Raw genomic sequence first — 19,792 nt, 5'->3', positions numbered from 1 at the left:
TCTCATCTACCCTTGAAAGACACGCACTTCCCTTTCGGCACAGGCTTGGGGTTGGGCAGTCACTCTCAGGCTGAGACCACTGTGTCCTGACTTCTGCTTGAGGTCGCCTTCACTCTTCCTCTGAGCTGTCTTGACATCCTACTTCAAAGTACTTGCTGGCTTCTGCCAAGGACTCCCCACCTCACACCTGCTAGCTCCTGAATACACAAGATTTCTTCTACAAGAACCTAGGCTGGGGATACAGCTTAGTGGTACAGCAGCTGACTAACAGAGAGAGGTCCCAGGTTCTACCCCAGCACTGAAAACAAACCAAAGACCTGAGAGCCAGGTGTGGTGACACATGCTTATAATTCCAGCACTCAGGAGGGTGAGGCAGGAGTTCCAAAACAGCCTGAGATACACAGCAAGACTCTGTGAAAAACAAAATATAAAGGCTGGATCAGTGGTTAAGACCATAGGTTGCTCTTCTTAAGGATGTTTCCTGGGTTTGATTCCCAGCACCTACATGGTGGCTCACAATCTGCAACTTCAGTCTCAGAGCATTCAATGCCCTCTTCTGGCCTCTGTAGGTACCAGGTGTGTACATGGTGCACAGACATACATGTAGCACACTTACATGCAGGCAAAACATTCACACACATAAAATAAAATAATCTTTTTAAAAAATAAGGGGGGCCTCCTGCACGATCTTTCCATAGTCCTAAGCAACCCCTTCTATTTCTTCCCCTTAATAAACTCTTATAGTGGGGAAAAAAAAATAAGGAGGGCCAGCAAGATGGTCTAGTGAGTAGAGAGGCGCAGCACCAAGTCTGATGAGCCAAGCTGATCCCTGGAATGCGTGTGGTAGACGGGGACAATCGACACCAGCAGGTTGTCCTGTAGCCTCCATGTGTGCCTCCCACATAAATAAGTAGGTAAATCATTTAAAAAAAAAAAAAAGCGGCTGTGCACGCTAATCCAGCACTCAGCAGAGTAGGATCTCTGTAGTCGACAATGCTACAAGTGATCCAAAAAGCGCAAAGTACACAGAGAAACCCTGTCTTGAAAAACAAAAAAAAAAAAAAAAAAAAAACAAAAAAAAAACAAACCATTACACTATTTATGTCTAAAAGCAAATTTTATTTTCTATTTAGAAAGCATATTTATATTTTACAATTGAAGTCAAGTTCATTTGTATTAATTTTATGTGATAATACAATAGTTACAACTGACTGCTGCCCCCTCCCTTTTTTGGTGTGTGTAGGGTATTGAGATAGGGCCTCATGTATCCTAGGCTAGTCTTGAACTCCTGATTCTCCTGCCCCCACTTCCTGAGTACTAAGATTATAGGCATGTGTCACCATGCCTGGTTTCCAAAATGCCCATTTATTTATTGTTTGTTTGTTTATTTGTTTGTTTTGAGACAAGGTGTCTCTTGTTAATGGCTGTCCTAGAACCTGCTCCATAGACCAGGCTGGCCTCAAACTCATAGAGATCCCACTGACTTTGTCTCCTGATGAGTGCTGGGGTTAAAGGCATCCACCACCACACCTGGCTCCCAAATATGTCTTAATACTTTATGAATCACAACTTGGGAAAAAGATGCAATCCAGACCTGAGTGACAATAAAGAAAAAATGAAGGTGTTAGAAGGCACTTAGGAAATAATCCACAGACTGCGTTCAATATTGATTTAAATGTCAATGGAAGAGATCTGGGGACTGAGCTCAGCAAACCCTGGGGTTCCATCTTCAGCATCATAAACACACACACACACACACACACACACACACACACACACACACACCATGCTAACTGAAGAACATCCCCCTGAGGTAAGTATGTGTATAACTGACTCATGGAGGGAAATAGGGAAGAGAGAGTCTTGCCTGGTTGGTTGTAGCTTTTTCTACAGGTATACTTCTCTATCCAAATTCTCACTCTATAAAGGAGATCTGCTTTGACAAGATATTCCTTCCAAAGCAGTGTCTCCTTAGCCCCTTCTGCTTTAATAAACAGCAAACCAAGAAAGACATGCATGGAATAACATTCATTGAGATCCTATGACATGCCAGTCACAAAAGTGAATGCCTCCAAGAGGCAGATTCTGGTGGTGAAAGCCTGTGTAGACATCTGTTGGGGCCGGGCACAAAGCACAGGGACTGTTAAGAAGGGGTCTGCTGCCTGACAAGATGCTGCATTTTCGCTGCTGTTCCTTTACCTGTGTTTGTGCAGAGTCTGTGTATGTTTATTAGCCAAGTATAAACATGGTTTTAAATACTGGAAAACAACTCCATTAGCACTGCCATTGCTGTTTCCCTGTAAACCTTGTTAGACACTTTCACACACATTGTTGTATAATCTTCAACATCACCCCATGAGGTTCCGCTTTCAAGTGTTGGCGTGTAAGGCATTTTACATACTGCCTGGCTCTGAAGTGCTTAAATGTGGAGTTGACTGTGCCTAAGAAAACAAGTTCAAGTCCAAAGAAGAGTTTTGGACATAGTCTTAAGCATATAAATGAGAAGAGAGATAGATGGGGTGGGGATGTCTTGCTTTTCCCCCACAAGCATCCTACTGTAGAAGTTATCCCCATAAACATACACAGAGTGGTTTTCCTGAAGAACTCCCTCCCTAGGACGGCCCCATCTCACAGTAGCAGGATTCTAGAGTGTTTCATGGGAGTTCCCACCCATGTAAGAACCCTCTGCAGGCACTCTAGTTCTTACCTACGGCTGTGAGGAGACACCGGACTCTTGGCACCCCATGTTTCAAGGGCTGTCCCCATGATGTTCCACACGTATTACTTTGATATGTCTGCACTCTGAGTACAGCAATCCAGAAGAAATGGCTCTGGGCTGATTAGTAACTAGAGTAGTAACAAAACCAGCATGACGGTGCCCCACTGAACACTTGGCATGGACTTCCTTGTGTGATCTCTACAATACTTGGAGATAGGTGCTGCCATCACCCCCTCTGACAAGGAAACAAGGCACAGAGGTTAAGTAACTTGACCACAGTCACACAACCTGCAGGTAGTGGAGCTGGGACTTAACTCAAGCTCAGTCACTGCACAACTGCTCTGTTTCCATTATCACATGGATCGCAGCAAACCAAGACTGGTAGCAGAAGGACAGGGCAGATACTCAGTGAGGGCTTCGTTGATGAGTGAGCAGAGTGAACACCCAAGCTCGGGAAGGAAAGGACGAGTCATCCTCTCAGGCCTTTCCTGTCTTTCCTAGTTCATTATCTGTCCCCACCCTAGTGCTACACGGCTCTTTTAATGCTCTTCAAACAGCAGAGTAAAAGTTGAGCAAGATGCTCCAGAAACTGATCCTACATAATTCTGTGCTCTAAGAGGGCCTCGTGTTTCACAATGACAGATGACTGGCTGTCAAAAAGTCAGTCACAAACCACTTCACCTGAATTGTGCTCTTGGGGGCAGAGTCCACAAAGCAAAGGACCTTAACCCCCATTGGTCCTAAAACCATTAAGGAATGTAAGACACCAAGACTCTACAATTCACTATCATACTCTCAAATCTCCCTAAAACTAAGGCCAAAAATGTATGCAAAGTAGGTTATTAAATTATATACAAACATCCACTTGGTACCTTGTCTGTGATGTTTACTATGTGTTGATAGCTTAGAGGATCTTATATAAATGCCTCGTGTGAGACCCTGTACAGAGCAGACAAAAGCACTGAGCTGTGTGCATGGTGGCTCACAACGGTGATCTCAACATTCAGGCTAAAGAGGATGATAACTGAAGACCAGCCTAGGACACAAAGGGAAACCTCATCATCTCAGAAGACAGGAAAATAAGAGAGAAGATTGAAAGAAGAGAGAAAGAAGACAGAAAAAAGAAAAGTGCTGGTTCTCACCCTTCAATCTCAGAGACGCTCCGGGGTGTAGCTCAGTGCTTGCCTGGCATGTATAAGGCCCTGGATTTAATCCCCCAGCATTTGGGAGACTCAAACAAGAGCTTGTGAATTTGATGCCATTCTGTTGCAGTGAGACAGTGTCTAAAAGGGGGAGGGCACACTAGGGTTGTAGCTTAGTGCTATTAGTGGTAGAATGCTTGCCTGGCATGTTCGAGAAAATCTCAGCAAGGACAGAAACCCAACCAATTCCACAAACTTTAACATAAGGGAGAACAGGCAAATGCCTCAAAAAGAAAAGGCTGTCAGAGAGTAAAGGACCAATCCACTGTGGGAGACTGAAAGCTAAACCTAGGATAAAAAGGATTTTATGAGTTAAAGGATAGAAAAATGTTCAAAAAAAAAAAAAAGGAAAGTTTGGGGGGGGGACAACAACAAAACACAGCGCCAGGAAATGTCCTGCAAGTTGTTAAAACAGAGATTGTAGAAGGAAAGGGGCTGGATAGAGCTGCCTACAGGTAAAATGTAAAAGGCCTTAATGCCATCATCACAGAGTAGAAGCACAGTGGACCGTTGTCATTCTTGTCTCATCTGTCCATCATCAGGTCAGGATCCCCACGAACACCCTGATCTTCCTCTGGAGAATGCCTACCAGGCATGTCTTGACAAGGCTTCCTACAGTCAGCTCTGATTAAAGCATGCTCCTACCAGGGACCGACCCAGGAAAGTAGAAAACAGGTCACAAGGATGGTGGGGTCCTAAGCAGGCTGCTGTTTAGCTTAACCATGGCTGGGCTCTGGTGCTGAGCCTCTCTGGGTTCAAACCCATTTCCCAAGCCCAGCTTTCTAGAGATTCTCTGGTCAATACACATACTACCCTCCCCAAATAAATCCCGACTTTTAGTTCAAGCTAGCCAGATAAAGAATACACTGGGGGCTGGAGAGATGGCTCTAGAGGTTAAGAGCTCCGGCTGTTCTTCCAGAGGTCCTGAGTTCAATTCCCAGCACCCACATGGTGGCTCACAACCATCTGTAATGAGATCTGGCGCCCTCTTCTGTGTACATAATAAATAAATAAATAAATATTAAAAAAAAAAAAAAAAAAGAATACACTGAAGCAAAGAAGAACCTGACCAAAACTGTTTGAGGTTAACAGTTTATCAAGAATGGATCTGCTCACCCCCTCTTCATAACTTAGCCCAAGTGACAAAGTACCTGTGAACACTTCCCGAAGTCCATTCCTTAGAATTCTTCCTGGATGGTGCCTGTTACATTTTATCCTTGTGAACAGTTAGATGTAAGCTTGTACTCTGAGTACAGAAATCCAAAAGAAAAAGCTCCCCCAAAACAGGGACTGTTGTATTAATTTCAAATATCCTCTAGCAGTGGGCTATGAATATATGGCATTCATTCATTGCAACTTCTGACCAGAGAAAAGGCTCCTAGACAACCAGGCTTCCTACATCAGGACATCTCCCACCTCATACTCACAGGGCAAGGAAGAGGATGAATGGCACACTCTGCTCAACATAGAAAGTCCTGTATAAATCATTTTCTTTCTCTTTTACAGAACCTCTATGGATGCCCATGAAAAATGGGGATAAAAATCAAGGATCAACCTCACAGCACTGTTAGGCAGATAAATGCCATCAGGAGGATTTTTGTAAAGTGTAAGGCCTCACAGGAATGTTAGCACTTAGGAAACAGCTCATTTCCCCTGAAGCTGTGGGATGGCAAGAGCCAGGGAAAGGCAGAAGGTTCAACAAGGCGGCTCCATACCTGGTTCAGCAGCTCAGAATTTCATCACCACTCCAAACCAGACCCTGAACCCAACAGACCTGTTCCCAGGCCAGATGAAAGAGTAAGATTATGAGGATCATTAGCAACTCCCAAGGCTAGAGAGATGCAGAAAAAGCCATCTCCCAGTCTGTGAGTCCTTCAGGGCTCAGAGGTTAGTTTCTAAGAGGAGTTCCACAGAGAGCTTTACCTTGAGGCCCAGGCTACTCTGATATCCTCTAAAAATTTCCACCACATCAAAAAGTTTAACTCATGAGTCTTGTGGAGGAAAACTGAATGTTTCATACCACACTCTGACTGCTCCTGTGTCCCACCCAACATACTTACAAAAGCCCTTTCAAAAGGAAAAAATAAACTTTCTAAAACTGTTCTAAAAAAACACCCTTGGTTCTAGTCAATCAAATTGAAGTTCATTCAATTCCTTTATTCTTAGTAGAGAAAAAAAAAAATAGTTCCTGCCCCCTCCAACTATGTGCTTTTAGTTCACCTCATCTTCAAGTACCCAAGATACAGATATCCCAACCCCTACCCTACACATAAAAGGAATGCACAGAAGAGCCAGGTGACCCAGAGGAAGTCACTTCCAATGCCCAGGGATTAAGCACACGTTCACCGAAGATGAAACTTAATACGTAATCTAGCATCTCTCTAGTTTTGAATTCCATCACACTACTTTGCATCTGCAATCCAGAAGCCTGCTTACATCAGACAGGAATGTGGCATGGACCAGAGGAAAAATACACAGGTTTTAGAACTGGACACATCTGGATTAAAGCTACCAACACACTGATTTCTAGTTGTGTGGCATGGGCTTCAGATCCTAAGTTATTGGAGAACTAGAGAAAAGATTAAAAACAAAATTGTACTAGAAAACAACATAGTTCAGAGAGCAAATAGTGCCTGGAACTCAGGGCCAACACATTCATGTCATGGTATCAGGGGTTCTGTTTATCTCTGACAGTGTCCCACTCCAGGGCATACTACAAAACAGATCCTCTGAAAAGGTTTGAACAGATGTGGTGCCGAGCATATGGTGACTGCGGCCTACATGTGATTTTAAAATGTGAAGATCAAAACGTAGATGTGATTACAGGGACAGTGTGCTGGTTAGTTTGCTGTTGGTTTTTGTCAATTTGACACAAGCTACAGTCATCTGGGCAAAAAGAACATCAAATGAAAAAAAAATGCCTCCATCAGATTGCCTGTCAACCAATCTGTGGGCATTTTCTTGATTAATGTCATTGATTGTAATAGTGATTAATGTAGAAGGACTCCGCCCACTGTGGGTGGTACCACCCCTGGGCAGGCAGACTGGGCAAGTCATGGAGCAAGCCAGTAGTAAGCAGTACTCCTCCATGGCCTCCACTTCAGTTACTGCCTCCAGGTTCCTGCCTTGAATTCCCACCCTGACATCCCTCAGTGATTGACTGTGATCCAGGGGTGTGAGCAAAATAAACCCTTTCCTCTTCAAATTGCTTTTGGTTACGGGGTTTTATCACAGCAACAGAAAACAAACTAAGGCAGATGGCTAGTAACTAATAAGGAACAAAACAAGTCACATTTACCTGGAGAACATCAGTGTCAATATCTACAATCAAGAACAAATAAATGGTCCTGGGTCAGCAAGATGGCTCAGTGGATAGAGGCACTTGCTACCAAGCCTGAAGAGCTGAGTTTGATAACCCTGAGGGCCACATGTTGAACTAGAGAACCAACTGTGGAAGAAAACCAACTCCTCTAACCCCACACACATACTCCGAGATACATGATATGCCCCCTCCCACTAAATAAACAAATGAAATTAATCTTTTAAACAATTATATGCAATTTTATGTATGCACACACACACACACACACAAAAAAAAAACACAAAAAACCACCATGGAAAACAGCTATCACTAGTTGCAGTCCAACCCTGCCCAAGAAATAAAGAGAAAGCTTGTCCCTAACCAGTTTAGAAAAACTACCAAAGCCAATTATTTTTTAGATAGGGTCTCACTATGCAAGCCCTGGATGGCCTGGAACCCATTTATACACCAGGCCGGCCCTTGAACTCACAGAGACCCACTTGCTTCTGTCTCCTAAGTACTGGGATTAAAGGTGTGCACTACCAAGCCCAACTTCAAGGCTGACCAAAACAAAACTTTTTAAAAACTTTAATTGTATATAACTGTGTATCTGTATATGAGTATGTGCATACGAGTGGAGTAGGTTCCCTCAGAGGCCAGAAGAGGCCAATGGACTCCCCCAAACTCCCAGAGCTGAAATTACCAGCAGTTGAGGACAACCTGATATGGATTCTAGGAACCAAACTCAGGTCCTCTGTAAGAGCAGTACAGTCCTTAACTGCTGAGCCACCTCTCTAGCCCAGTGGTTCTCAACCTTCTTAAGCTGTGACCCTTTAATACAGTTCCTCATGTTGTGATGACTCCCAACCATGAAATGATTTTCAAAGCTACTTCATAACCGTAATTTTGCTACTGATATGAATTATAACATAAATATCTGTGTTTTCCTATGGTTTTAGGCAACCCCTGTGAAAGGGTTGTTCAACCTCTCCAAAGGGGTCATGACACACGGGTTGAGAACCACTGCTCTAGTCCTTCAGGAGGGATTTTTTTTCTTAAATTAAAAGTATTATGAGAAAAAACACAAAAGGGCATTTCCTGAATTTGAAGATTATGGTGAAAAGTGGTCAGCCCGGCCTTGAACTCAGAGACCTGCCTGCCTGCCTCTCCCTCCTCCTGAGTGCTACCATACCTGTTTTTTTGTTTTGTTTGTTTGTTTGTTTTGTTTTGTTTTCCTTTTACAATGTGTGTATGTGTAGTGCATGCAATATGGAGGTCAGGAGACAACTTGCAGAAGTTAGTTCTCTCCTCTCATCTTTGGGGTTCTGTGGATTGAGTCAGGTCCTCCGGCAGCAAGCACCTTTACCTGCTAAGTCATATCACCTGTCTTTGCTTGTCCTTATAATAACAAGTTTAGCAGGAGGTAAAAGAAACTTAAAAAAGTGTTTTTTGTTTTTTTTTTTTTTGAGATATATTTGTATTTGTATGGATATCTGGCCTGCATTGCATGTATGTCTGTGGATCATGTGTGTGCAGTAACCTCAGAGGCCAGAAGAGGGTATTGGATCTCTTAGAGCTGGATTTACATAAGGTTTTTAGCCATGTGAAGGCTGGGAATTGAACCTTGGTCCTCTGGAAGAACAGTCAGTGCTCTTACCAGTGGACCCACTCTCCAGCTCAAATGTGATTACTTTTGAGGAAGTGTAGTTTAGGGAGATTAGTAGACAGAGCAAAACTTTCCACAGCCCTGTTTTACACGTTTAAAATTTTGACCATATAAATGCAGCACCTCCCTAACACCCCGCCCCCAAAAAAATAAAATACTCACCACAGTAATTTGTAGCAATGGAAAAATTTGAAAAGGCTACAGCTAGCAGTGTGGACTCCAGCTCTTGACCTGCAATTCCTCTCTGGGTAACACACACTCATGACCTAACTCCAAAGTGACTTTCCTAAGTGTTTGCAGCACGAGCATTTACGCTAATGAGAGGTTACAAATAACAAAAATGTTCAACAGAGCCAGAGACATGTGAGTTGTCTATTTGGCTGGATCACACTCAATTATCTACTATTATACTGCAACTACTGCAACATATGGCGATCTGTGTGTGAAAATATGATGACTATGTATATACTTTAAAAGTTCTGGCTAGCCGGGCAGTGGTGGCGCACGCCTTTAATCCCAGCACTCAGAAGGCAGAGACAGGTGGATCTCCATGAGTTTGAGGCCAGCCTGGTCTACAGAAGCAAGTTCCAGGATAGGCTCCAAAGCTACAGAGAAACCCTGTCTTGCAAAACCAAAAAGCTCTGGCTAGCCTTTAATCCCTGCACTCTGAGGCAGGCAGATTTCTGAGTTCAAGGCCAGTCTGGTCTACAGAGCAAGCTCTAGGACAGCCAAGGCTACACAGAGAAACCTTGCCTCAAAAAAACCCAAAACCAAACAAACAAAAGAGTGCAAAAGGATACAGACAATCTGATACTCAGGGGTTATTTTGTTGTTGCTGCTGGTTGTTGAGACAGGATCTTCTGTAGCTCAGCTAGCCTGGGACTGCAGAAGTAGGCCACCACACACTGCTTTATGTGGTGCTGAGGAATGAACCCCTAGACTATACACCCAGCCCCAGGAAATTCTAATTGATATAACTGCTTGAGTTTCCTTTTTCGGTACTAACTTAAGAACAAGATCTACTTGAGATAGAAGCAAAAACACACTTTTTTTAAAAAGTATCAGGATCTTGAGTGGAGTATAAAAACTATAAAAAATTTAAAAACAGTTTTAAAGACTTCAATGAGAAACAGGTAATGCTCAAGAACATTACTAGCCCAAAGGCTTGGGTGTGAACACAGAGAATGTTTAACAAGGGTGAGATCAGACAGGGAGAGGAGATACTCAAGAGGACTCTAGTCTGGTGGTCTGAGAAGCCCCAGAAAATATAACTAGATAAAACCAAGAACTAACTTAAAGCATGCGGAAAATAAACAAGCTGTGGACAACAGCAAGATTTCAAGAGCTTTCAGAAGAAAACTACAAAATCAAAATGGTGGGGCTGGGTTGTAGCTCAGTGTAGCCTGGTGGGCACAAAGACCTGAATTCAGTTCCCAGTACATCAATGGCAAGATGGGGATAGCAGTGTATACCTTTATTACCATCACTATGGGATGGGGGCAGGGGGTGGGGGGTGTAGAAGCAGGGGGATATGAGTTCTAGATAAGCTTGTGCTACACACTAGGATCAGAATTCTCCACTACTAGAAGCTAAAGCACACGCAACCTCGTCAAAATTCCGATACCAACTCTGTCCTACCTGCCCTGCACACCAGGTTTATTACCTCAGCACTCCAATGGCCTAGCTAAGAATATCACAAGTCCAGCCTGGGCTACAGAGCAAGACCTGGTCTCAAACAGCATGTTTAGCTGGGGGGTGTGGTACATACCCTTAATCCCAGCACTCCCCTCTTCAACATAGTGAGTTCCAGGGCTGCACAACAAAACCTTGTATTTGAAAAAAAAAAATTCTGCCTAAAACTCTAAATTCAACCAAACTATTAAGTTGGAGTGAGATCTGACTATGTATTTTTAAACAGGCCAGTCCTCAAAATTGACCTCCAAGCCAAGCCTGTGGTTCCAGAACTTCAGGTCAACCTTCAGTAGAGCCCTCAGATGGAAAGGGAGGCGTCCAAAGTCAGAAGTGAGCAGACTAGGGTTCAAACCGTGGCTGTACATCCAAGGCCATTCTGGGCTACATTAAACTCAATATCAAGCAACACCAAGGAAGCAAACACCCTGACCACCCCAAACTAAGAACCAGGAACAGGAACTTCAACATCACTCTGTAGGTTAGTTAAGGGTGGCCGGCCTACCCAGGAGATGGGAGACAAAGGGCGGGCCCCAAGAAACGAAAGAACTGACCAGGGAAACTAAGAAAGTGAGTGAGTGGATACAAACGTACAAACAAGAACATGGATAGTCGTCTACCCGAGAGAAATGAACACACATACCCACAGAAAACCACATGTTCTCAGTTGCTTCTCTCCTAATAGCCAAAAGGGAGAAAGAGTCCAAACGTCTGGCAGCTGACAAGTGAGTTAGCAAAATGTAGTACTGGAACACTACACTGCAACAAGGATGAATCTGAACATGTGCTAAGTGAAAGAAGCCACGGGCTCTGGTTCCATGAACACGAAATGTTTAGAACAGACAACTCATCAAGACAGGAAAGTAAAGCTGGGCTTGGTAGTGGCAGGCCTGCTACCCCAGCTATCCTGCAGGCTGAGACAGGTCACCCTGAGCAACTTAGTGAGTCCCTGTTTCAAAATGAAGCGTAGAACTGAGGCTGGGAATACAGCTCAGTGGCAGAGTGGTTGCCTCACATGCACAAGGCCCTGGGTGCAGTTTCCAGTTCTTCAGTCTCCTCCAGGGAGAACAGTTGCCTCTGCCTGCCCCTCACCCTTCCATTTCGGATTCCTGTTTGGGCCATCTAGCTTTGGATCCCCACCCTTCCACTTGATGGCTCTACCCCAGGTTGACCAGCTCCTGACCAGCTCCTGCTCAGCTCCTGGCTCCTTTCATGCCTTACCATCCTTGCTGCTCTCTGCAGCACTGTCCATCCTGTGCTGACTGCTCTTCGAGAACTCACCTCTTCTTGTTACACTTCTCTATCAACCACTCTAGTTCTCTTCCCACTCTCAATCCCCTGTGCCAGTTGTGACCTTTTGAATATGTTTCCCATCTCCTACTCTGTGACTATTCCCCACTTACGCCCATTTAAGACTAAATCTCATCATCTCCCCAGCAAGCTTTCCTAGTATAGATACCCTTCTAAGCTTCATCAAAGCCCATGCTCAAGGCCTCAATGGAATCCTACAATTCCACCTATGCTCTGTCTTCAGGGTCAACCTTCCACAGAGGTCACACCCTCACGTGAACCTGGAAGTTTCTTACCGACAGAGTTGAAATTTTTAAACCTATGGTAAGAGTTATCTCTACTTTGACATGCTCAACAGTTACCTTCCTAAAATTCCACAAAAAAACCTGTATCTAGAACACAACTTAGTTCTAACTTACCTCTTGGATTTCATTCAATATTTTTTTTACACATAATGTTAATTACAAAACATCTTTAGCAGCCTTTTATTTCTAAGGTAGCTTGGTTATTCTTTTATATGCTCATCAGTGCTGCTCCTGACACCTATTTTTAAAAATTGATTAATTCATTTTTATGTATATGGGCGCTTTGCCTGCATATATATCTGTGCACTATAAGGGCATTGGACTTCCCAGAACTGGAGTTATAGATAGCTGTGAGCCACCATGTGGTTGCTGGGAATTGAACCTAATCCTCTGGAAGAACAATCAGTGATCTTAACTGCTGAGCCATCTCTGCAGCCCTGACACCTATTTCTTTTGTGCCTAGCAAAAAATCACCTTCTTGACTTTGCCCTTCCTAATCCCAGTGGAAGATTCTATCTTTTTGCCCTTATAAAAGACTTGGCTGAGTCAGGCACTCAAGAGGCAGAGACAGGAGGATCTCTGAGTTTGAGGCCAGCCTGGTCTACCGAATGAGATCCTGGACAGCCAGGGCTACACAGAGAAACCGTGTCTTGAACTCCACCCCCACCCCCCCAAAAAGACAGACCTGGCTGCTGTCAACAAGGACATCCTCAAAGACCCTACTCTGAAACACAAGCCAAGTGGGAAGCCAGTTCAAGTTTGAGGAGAGATATGCAAGATGTGCCAAAACAAGTGGCTCTTTTAGAGTTTCGGTTTAGGCCTTTGTCTCTTCATCATTAAAAATAAGAGGGACAAGACAGGCTTAGTAGCACATGCCTTTAATCTCAGTACCTGGAAGGCAAAGGCAGGCAATCTTGGTGAGCTTCAGGCTAGCCTGGTCTACATAGCAAGTTCTAGGTTAACCAAGGCTATAGAGTGAGAGACCCTGTCTCAAAAACAAACAGTTAATAAGCAAGGAAACAGCTGATAAGGCAGAGAGAGCCAGTTCTTTCCAAGAGTGTGGATCCTGGAAGGAAGGTGGCCATGCTCCAGTGGATGGCAGGTCCTACACCTATGTGCATATGGGCAGCACTAACTGGACTAGTGAGTTATTCAAAAGAGAAAAGAGTTCATGGGGTTGGCAGGGAAATGTGGTGGGGGTTTGGGGAGAGTCTGGTGGATGGATATGATCAAAATACATTGTACACATGTATGGAATTCTCAAACATAATTTTTAAGAGGATGAGCCAGCAGATGGCACAGTGGGTAAGGGGCATGCTGCCAAATGTGACCATGTGAGTTCAATCCCCAGAACCTGCATGGCAGAGGGAGAGAACAGACTCTAAAAGTTGCCCTCTGGTCCTATACACTCAAACATGGGCAAATGCACACTCACAAACTGAATAAATAAATGTAAAAAATAAATAAGGTCTGCAGAAATGTCACACAAGTGTAAGGACCTGAGTTCAAATCCCAACAACCCACATGAAGCTAAGTATGGTAGGGCAAGTTTGCAATCTCAGTGCTCCTCCTTTGCCAAGATGGAAGGCAGAAAGAGGGGAATCCGTGGAAGGCTGGAGGCCAGAGAGTGTATGCAGTGTCAAACAAAAGAGAGAAAAGAGAGACCCTGCTTGAAAGAAGATGAAAGCCAAAATTGACACCTGAACTCAGACTCTACCCTCCACAAAAACACTATGGCACAGCTGTGGCTGGACTCACATGTACACACACAAAGAAAAAAGATAATGAAGCCAATGCTTAAAAACCTGAAGATTTCACATAAAAATCTAGACTTTGACATTGCTTCAAAGAGAATGGCATTTATATTCTAAGACACTTTTCTCTACTACCTAATCTAAACTAGGTTATCTCAGTACTCTCTATAAAATAGCCCCATTCCATTGTATAGTGTCCTGCTAAAATTGTTTATTTATTCTACTTTTTTGATAGTACTGGGGATTGAACCCAGGACCACATGTATGCTAAGCAAGAGATCTACTGTTGAGCTAGGCCCCCACTTCTCTTTTTACTTTTTATTTAGAGAGATTTTTATTTATTTTTATTTATTTATTTATTTATTTATTTATTTATTTATTTATTTATTTATTTATTTATATTTAGAGAGATGAGGGTCTCACTAAATTGCTTGGGCTGGTCTTGGAACACGAGGCAACCCTTCTGCCTCAGCCTCTAAAGTAGCTGAGATTGTAACTGTGTGCCACTATGCTCGTTCACGTTATGCTTGTCTTTGCAGTCCTGGGTACTGAACCCAGGACTTTACACATTCCAAGCAAGTACCTATACAGAGCTATATTCCCAACTCACTCACCATTTATTTTATTCAAATGAACCAAAAACTTAAAGCTATGAAAAGAGACCCTATTGGTTTTAGACTCATAGCTCCAAAGAGGACTTCCTTGAGGCACTGGGATCTCTAGGTCATGAATTACCCCCAATTACACACAAAAGTAAATGCATTCATATAATCTCTCCTCATCCTAGAAGCACATGGGCTGGCCACCTAACCTAATCCAATCCTAATCGTTTAGTATCCTGTCCCAGGTGTTGATACAGGCATTCCTTGGTGACACCTAGTGAACAGTCTCATTGTCCCAAGTGCTGTTCTAGGTGCAAAGAACTGTGGGAAGAAGAGGAAAAGTCCTTTCCCTTGTGGTGGTAACATGCTGAGGGGAACAGATGGGTTTCAAGGGACAATTCTGTCTCTAGACCTATGGCCTTTAGTCTGTCCAACTGGTTCTTCTTGTCTTTTAAGGGTCAATGGCTGTCTCCTTGGTGAGATCTTCCTGGTAAAGGAGCCTTCGGCCAGATTCCTCACCCCTGACTTTCACTCACTGCCCCATGCAAACACAAGCTACTGTATGCTCAGCACTGTAGCCCTCACCTCATCCCACGTGGCCATAAAACACCATCTTTCTAATCTTCCATGGCTCCTTACAACCGAGATACCAAAGCCAGCGCTCGAGTTACTGCTCTTGAAGCAAGGAAGCACCTCCCAAGCTTGGCACAGAGGCTATGAAAGCACTGGCCCATCGCTGTAGTTTCTAGAGTACGCATTCTACTTATGCACAGATTTAACAACCTATGAAGATAAAGGTACTGTCAAGCACTAGGTAACTTAACATACTGAAAATTAAGACAAATAAAGGCCATTATAAAATATAAGTACAAAAAACCATGAATTTCTTCTTGTGCCCCTGATAGTGGGCAGTTAGATCTAGTTCTTACTGACTGGAACATTTGGGAAGCTAAGGAAGAGTCCTGGGCTTCAGGCTCAGCACCCATGGTGGGAGGAGATGACTGGTTAACAGTCATCTTTACCTGGCAGGGCTATTATAAGGACTGAGAATGGGAGTGAGTGCTGAACACTGTGTCTTGCACCAGAGCGCTCAAAACACACCAGCTACCCTTGTGTTCCAGGAACTAACCCCTCCCATCTGTTAACCTATCTTTGTGTTTAGCAATACTTAGTGGAAGAATCGGTGGTTAAAAGTGGAACTTCGATTACAGGGTCTTGTCACACTGCCTGGATGACCAGAATAAAAAGTAAGGGCAAACCAAGGGGGGGAAATGATACAAAAGCAAAACAGGAAAAGGGCAAACACCTCTTTTCAAACAACTGTCGTCACTTCTTTCTTCTTACAGAAGAGAACCTTCTACCTGTTTCTTCATCTGCAAAATGAGGATGTAGCCAACAGATCTGCCTGCTAGGTTGTGGATTCTAGATGTAATAACACTCCAATAAACTGAGTCACTGCTTAAGAGTTCTGGACTCACTAAAGTAAGTGACCTTAGACAACACTCCTGTAAAAAACGAGAATGATACCTATTTCACAGGACTGTGCAAGGAATAAATGAAATAACGCAAAGTATTTGGGACTGGGACTATCAAAAGAACCCAATTACTGACTAAATTGCTAGCCTATTCATTGGACTCCAAATCCTCAAAGGTGGAGTGGAAAGAAACTAACATTGGCTCAGGAGCTGAGAGAACTGGGCTTTGTTAACCAGCGCGATGACCGCGGGCAAGTCTGGGACCCTCTCCAAACCTTCGTTCCCGGGGCCGAAAAGCGAGAGGACTGGCAGGGAGGCTCCCTGGGCTCCTACCAGTTCGTCCACTTCGCCGTGAAGGCTGCCGAAACAAAGGCCACCCGCTCCCTAGTCTGCACCCCGAGGGGGCCACAACTCAACATTCTTGCTGCTCAACTCCCTTTGCAGGGGGGCGGCGGCAGGAGCGCCCAGGTCTCCGGCCGAGAGCGCCGCGCCGCGCCGCCGGCTCGGCCCGCTCCCTCCGTAACTTGCTTTTGCAGCTGCTGCCCCCAAGTTTTCCAGAGCGCCTGGAGACCCGGCTGTCAAGTCAGTCGCGGAAAGAGCAGGGGCGTGGGGGGAGCCGAGCCTAAGAGCCCAGTCCGGGAAACCCCGAAGCCGCTCCGGCGGCCGGCCAGGGAAGTGACAGGTGCGACGCCGGCCGACGGAGACCGGACGAACCCGAGCGAGCGCGTGTGGGCGCGCGAGGGAGGCGGCCGCCTCGCTTCCTCCTCTGGCCGCGCTCGCGACGTCCCCCCAGCCCCAGCCCCGCTTCAGACCCCGCGGCGCCCAGGACTCCTCCGGCCTCCGGGAGCCCCCTGCGCCGCGGCCCGGGGGTGGGTGGGTGGGGGAAGGCTCAGGCTCTGAGCAAGGCAGAACCGGGCACCGCCGGGGCAGCCCCGGTCGGTCCGCGGGTTCCCTTCCCGCGCACGCCGGGGCGGTCGCGGGGTGGGCGCACGCGCACCCGCGAGCGCCGCCCGTAACCCCTTCCTCCCCGCGCGGCCCCCCGCACTCCCACCCAGCCGCCACTCACCGTCGATGTCCCCCAGCGTCAGCTCGTCGCCCAGCTCCGTGAGGGTGTCCATGGTCTCCAGACCGCCCAGCTCGCTGCTCTCCTCCATCGCCCAGCTTGGCGCAGAGTCGTCGTCGTCGTCGTCCTCCCGTCCCGTCCCGTCCCCCCCACCCCCGCCCCGGCCGTGAGGTCCGGCTCAGGGAGACGCGGAGGCGGTGCCGCCGCCACCGCCCATGACACCCGACGGCCCCCACCTGGTACCGCCTCACCGGCCCGTGCCAGCCGCCGCCATGTTTGAGCTGCGCCCCGACTCCACGGAAGGGGCGGGGCGGGATTTCCCCCCCCCCCGCCCCGCCCGGGCCGCGCCCATCGCGGCCCCGCCCCCAGCTCCTCCCTCCCCGCGCGCGCCTCCATGTTTGTTGTCAATGGGACCAGGCTCTGCTTAGCCAATCGGCGTGCCGAGCGGCTCGTGGGGTGATGGCGCGTCATCGATCAGCAGCTCGGATTTGCATGGCGGGGCCCCGCCCCTCACGGCCGCCCAGCGCCCGCGGAGGGTAGCCGCAGGGCCCTCGACCCAGCCTTCCGCTGCTTTAAAGGAGCCGCTACTTTCCCGCTGGATCGGCTCCAGGAGCGACGGCGGCGCGAGTCCAGGACCAGAAGGGTTAACAGACCGCTGCCGGGCGCCGCCTCCCACAACCCCCGGGACGCTGTGAGCACATTACGTCATCTCCCCAGTTGCCGCTCCCTGGCTCTTAGCCCTGAACAGAAAAGAAGCACAGTGCAGGGATGGACGGTCCAGACCCGGCCAGTCACTTTATTCCACCCAAGACCTGACAGGGTCTTGGATCGCCCGAGTGCTGTCCACACCTTACAGCTGGCCCTCAACCCTGGGAACCTCGCAATCACTCAAGACCTCTGAACAGGGTCATTCGCCCAAGCCCACCCCTGGTCTCTAGAGGTGGGACTCGGGAGGATCCTGAAGCATCCTACGCCAGCAGTCGGTCACCTCACTGCATCATCATCTTACAGGTGGCCACATAGTACACCAAGGTGCAAACTTCCAAGAATGTATCCCGAGGAAACAAAGATTAGTGTTCAGAGAAATGCTGAGTAAATACACGTACCCAAAGACATTCATCACAGAGTTCTTTGTAACTAGGGAAAACCCAAGACGCCCAGGAAGTCACCATATAAACTACCTCCACAGTGAAAGATCATGGCATCCTTAAAAAAATTATGGCATGGGCATTAGAAGAAAGACGTGTGTATTTATTGACAGGAAAAAGCTTTCATGACATACATGGGAAAATCTTCCTGAGTTTGAGGCAGCTGTTTTAGGGGTCATACAGGCTGTGGCTCCATTAATCCGTGCAATTGGGCTGGGTAGGCAACTGTTGCTAAGCCTCGGTTTTGTTATCTTCAAAACAGCACAGGTCACCTGGCAATTTTCACATTTATTTGATTTCTGTAGCAAGCAAACAGGTCTTGCCTTCCAGGTGTAAGTGTTGCAGCCCTGGGAGGGGAAAGGTTTTCCCAACTCAAGTGTTGCAGCTCTGAGGGGAAAGGTAACAAACTTCACACAAGAGATTTACAGGCACAGACACAAGAGTGTGGCTGGGAGAAGCCGCAGAGAACTGAGCAGGAGGCAGGCTTTATACAGGGTTGCTTGAGGGTATGTGTGGATGGAGGTTTCCTGGCAGGATTCTGTGGCCTGATCTTAGGAGCAAGTAGGGATTGGTGAGTTTCTGTGGCTGATCTTGGGCTTCTTCTTCTTCTTCTTCTTCTTCTTCTTCTTCTTCTTCTTCTTCTTCTCTTCTCCTTCTCCTCCTTCTCCTCCTTCTCTCCTTCTCCTTCTCTTCCTCCTCCTCCTCCTTTTTTTTTTTTTTTTTGTAGAGCAGAGCTTGGCCACCTGTATCTTGAGGGGCTGAAAACTGCCTTTAGGGACCTTAGAGTACTCTGGGGACAGGACCTGGCCACTTGAGGGCCTTACATTAAGTGCTTGTGTGTGTTTGTGTGTGTCTGTGAATGACAAAAACACTGAACATAAAAGTAACAGACAATGGTACAAGTGACCAAGGAAAAGGTGTGAGGAGACTCACAAGGGGCCTGCCTTGTGATATCAAGACTCTGGCCTGGGACCAGCAAGATGGGTCAGTGGGTAGAGGTGCTTGCCGATAAACCCAATGACCCAAGTTCAATCCCTGGGATTCACCAAGTGGAGAGAACCAATTCCCGTAAGTTCTGCCTTTCCGTGTATGCTTGGTGAACTGACCCGAACAAACAGAAATAAAGGCCCAGTGGAAATGACTGGTGGCACACACCTTTTCTGTGGGGACAGGTTATATGTAGTACATGTTGTCCTTGAACTAGACTTTTTTTTTCCTTGAAAGATCTTTATTTTTTTTAAGCAGGGCAATGGTGGCCCACACATTTAATCCTAGCATTCTGGAGGCAGAGGTAGGCAGATCTCTGAGTTCAAGGTCAGCCTGGTCTACAGAGAGAGTTCCAGGACAGCCAGGGCTACACAGAGAAATCCTGTCTTGAAAAACCAAGTATAAATAAATAAAATAAAAATAAAAAATAAGTGGTAATAAGATGGTCACTGCCCCGGCCCAAACCTCAGCAAACACTGACACCTCCTTCTAGCCTTGCCCACATAACTGACTGTCTCTTTCAGCTGGCTCCCGCTGCACAAGCTACTCCCCAGGACTTGGGTTGTTCATTTGAAGTGACTGGACTAAGTG

General features: G+C 46.3%; 1 protein-coding gene across 1 annotated transcript in view; it reads right to left on the bottom strand.

Moving 5' to 3' along the window:
* The window catches only part of Srebf2 (sterol regulatory element binding transcription factor 2), a 62,634-nt gene extending 45,288 nt beyond the window's left edge, over positions 1–17,346 (bottom strand). The window contains exon 1 of the mRNA XM_028871240.2: positions 17,070–17,346. Within this exon, the coding sequence (XP_028727073.1) occupies positions 17,070–17,157 (88 nt within the window). The 5' untranslated portion in view covers positions 17,158–17,346. The remainder of the gene's footprint in view (positions 1–17,069) is intronic.
* Between the last annotated feature and the right edge of the window lie 2,446 nt (positions 17,347–19,792).

The sequence above is a fragment of the Peromyscus leucopus genome, chromosome 20, assembly GCF_004664715.2.
Source record: "Peromyscus leucopus breed LL Stock chromosome 20, UCI_PerLeu_2.1, whole genome shotgun sequence".
In the NCBI taxonomy this organism is placed as follows: domain Eukaryota; kingdom Metazoa; phylum Chordata; class Mammalia; order Rodentia; family Cricetidae; genus Peromyscus; species Peromyscus leucopus.
The sequence above is the reverse complement of the archived record's forward strand: the minus strand, read 5'-3'. Positions and strand labels throughout refer to the sequence as shown.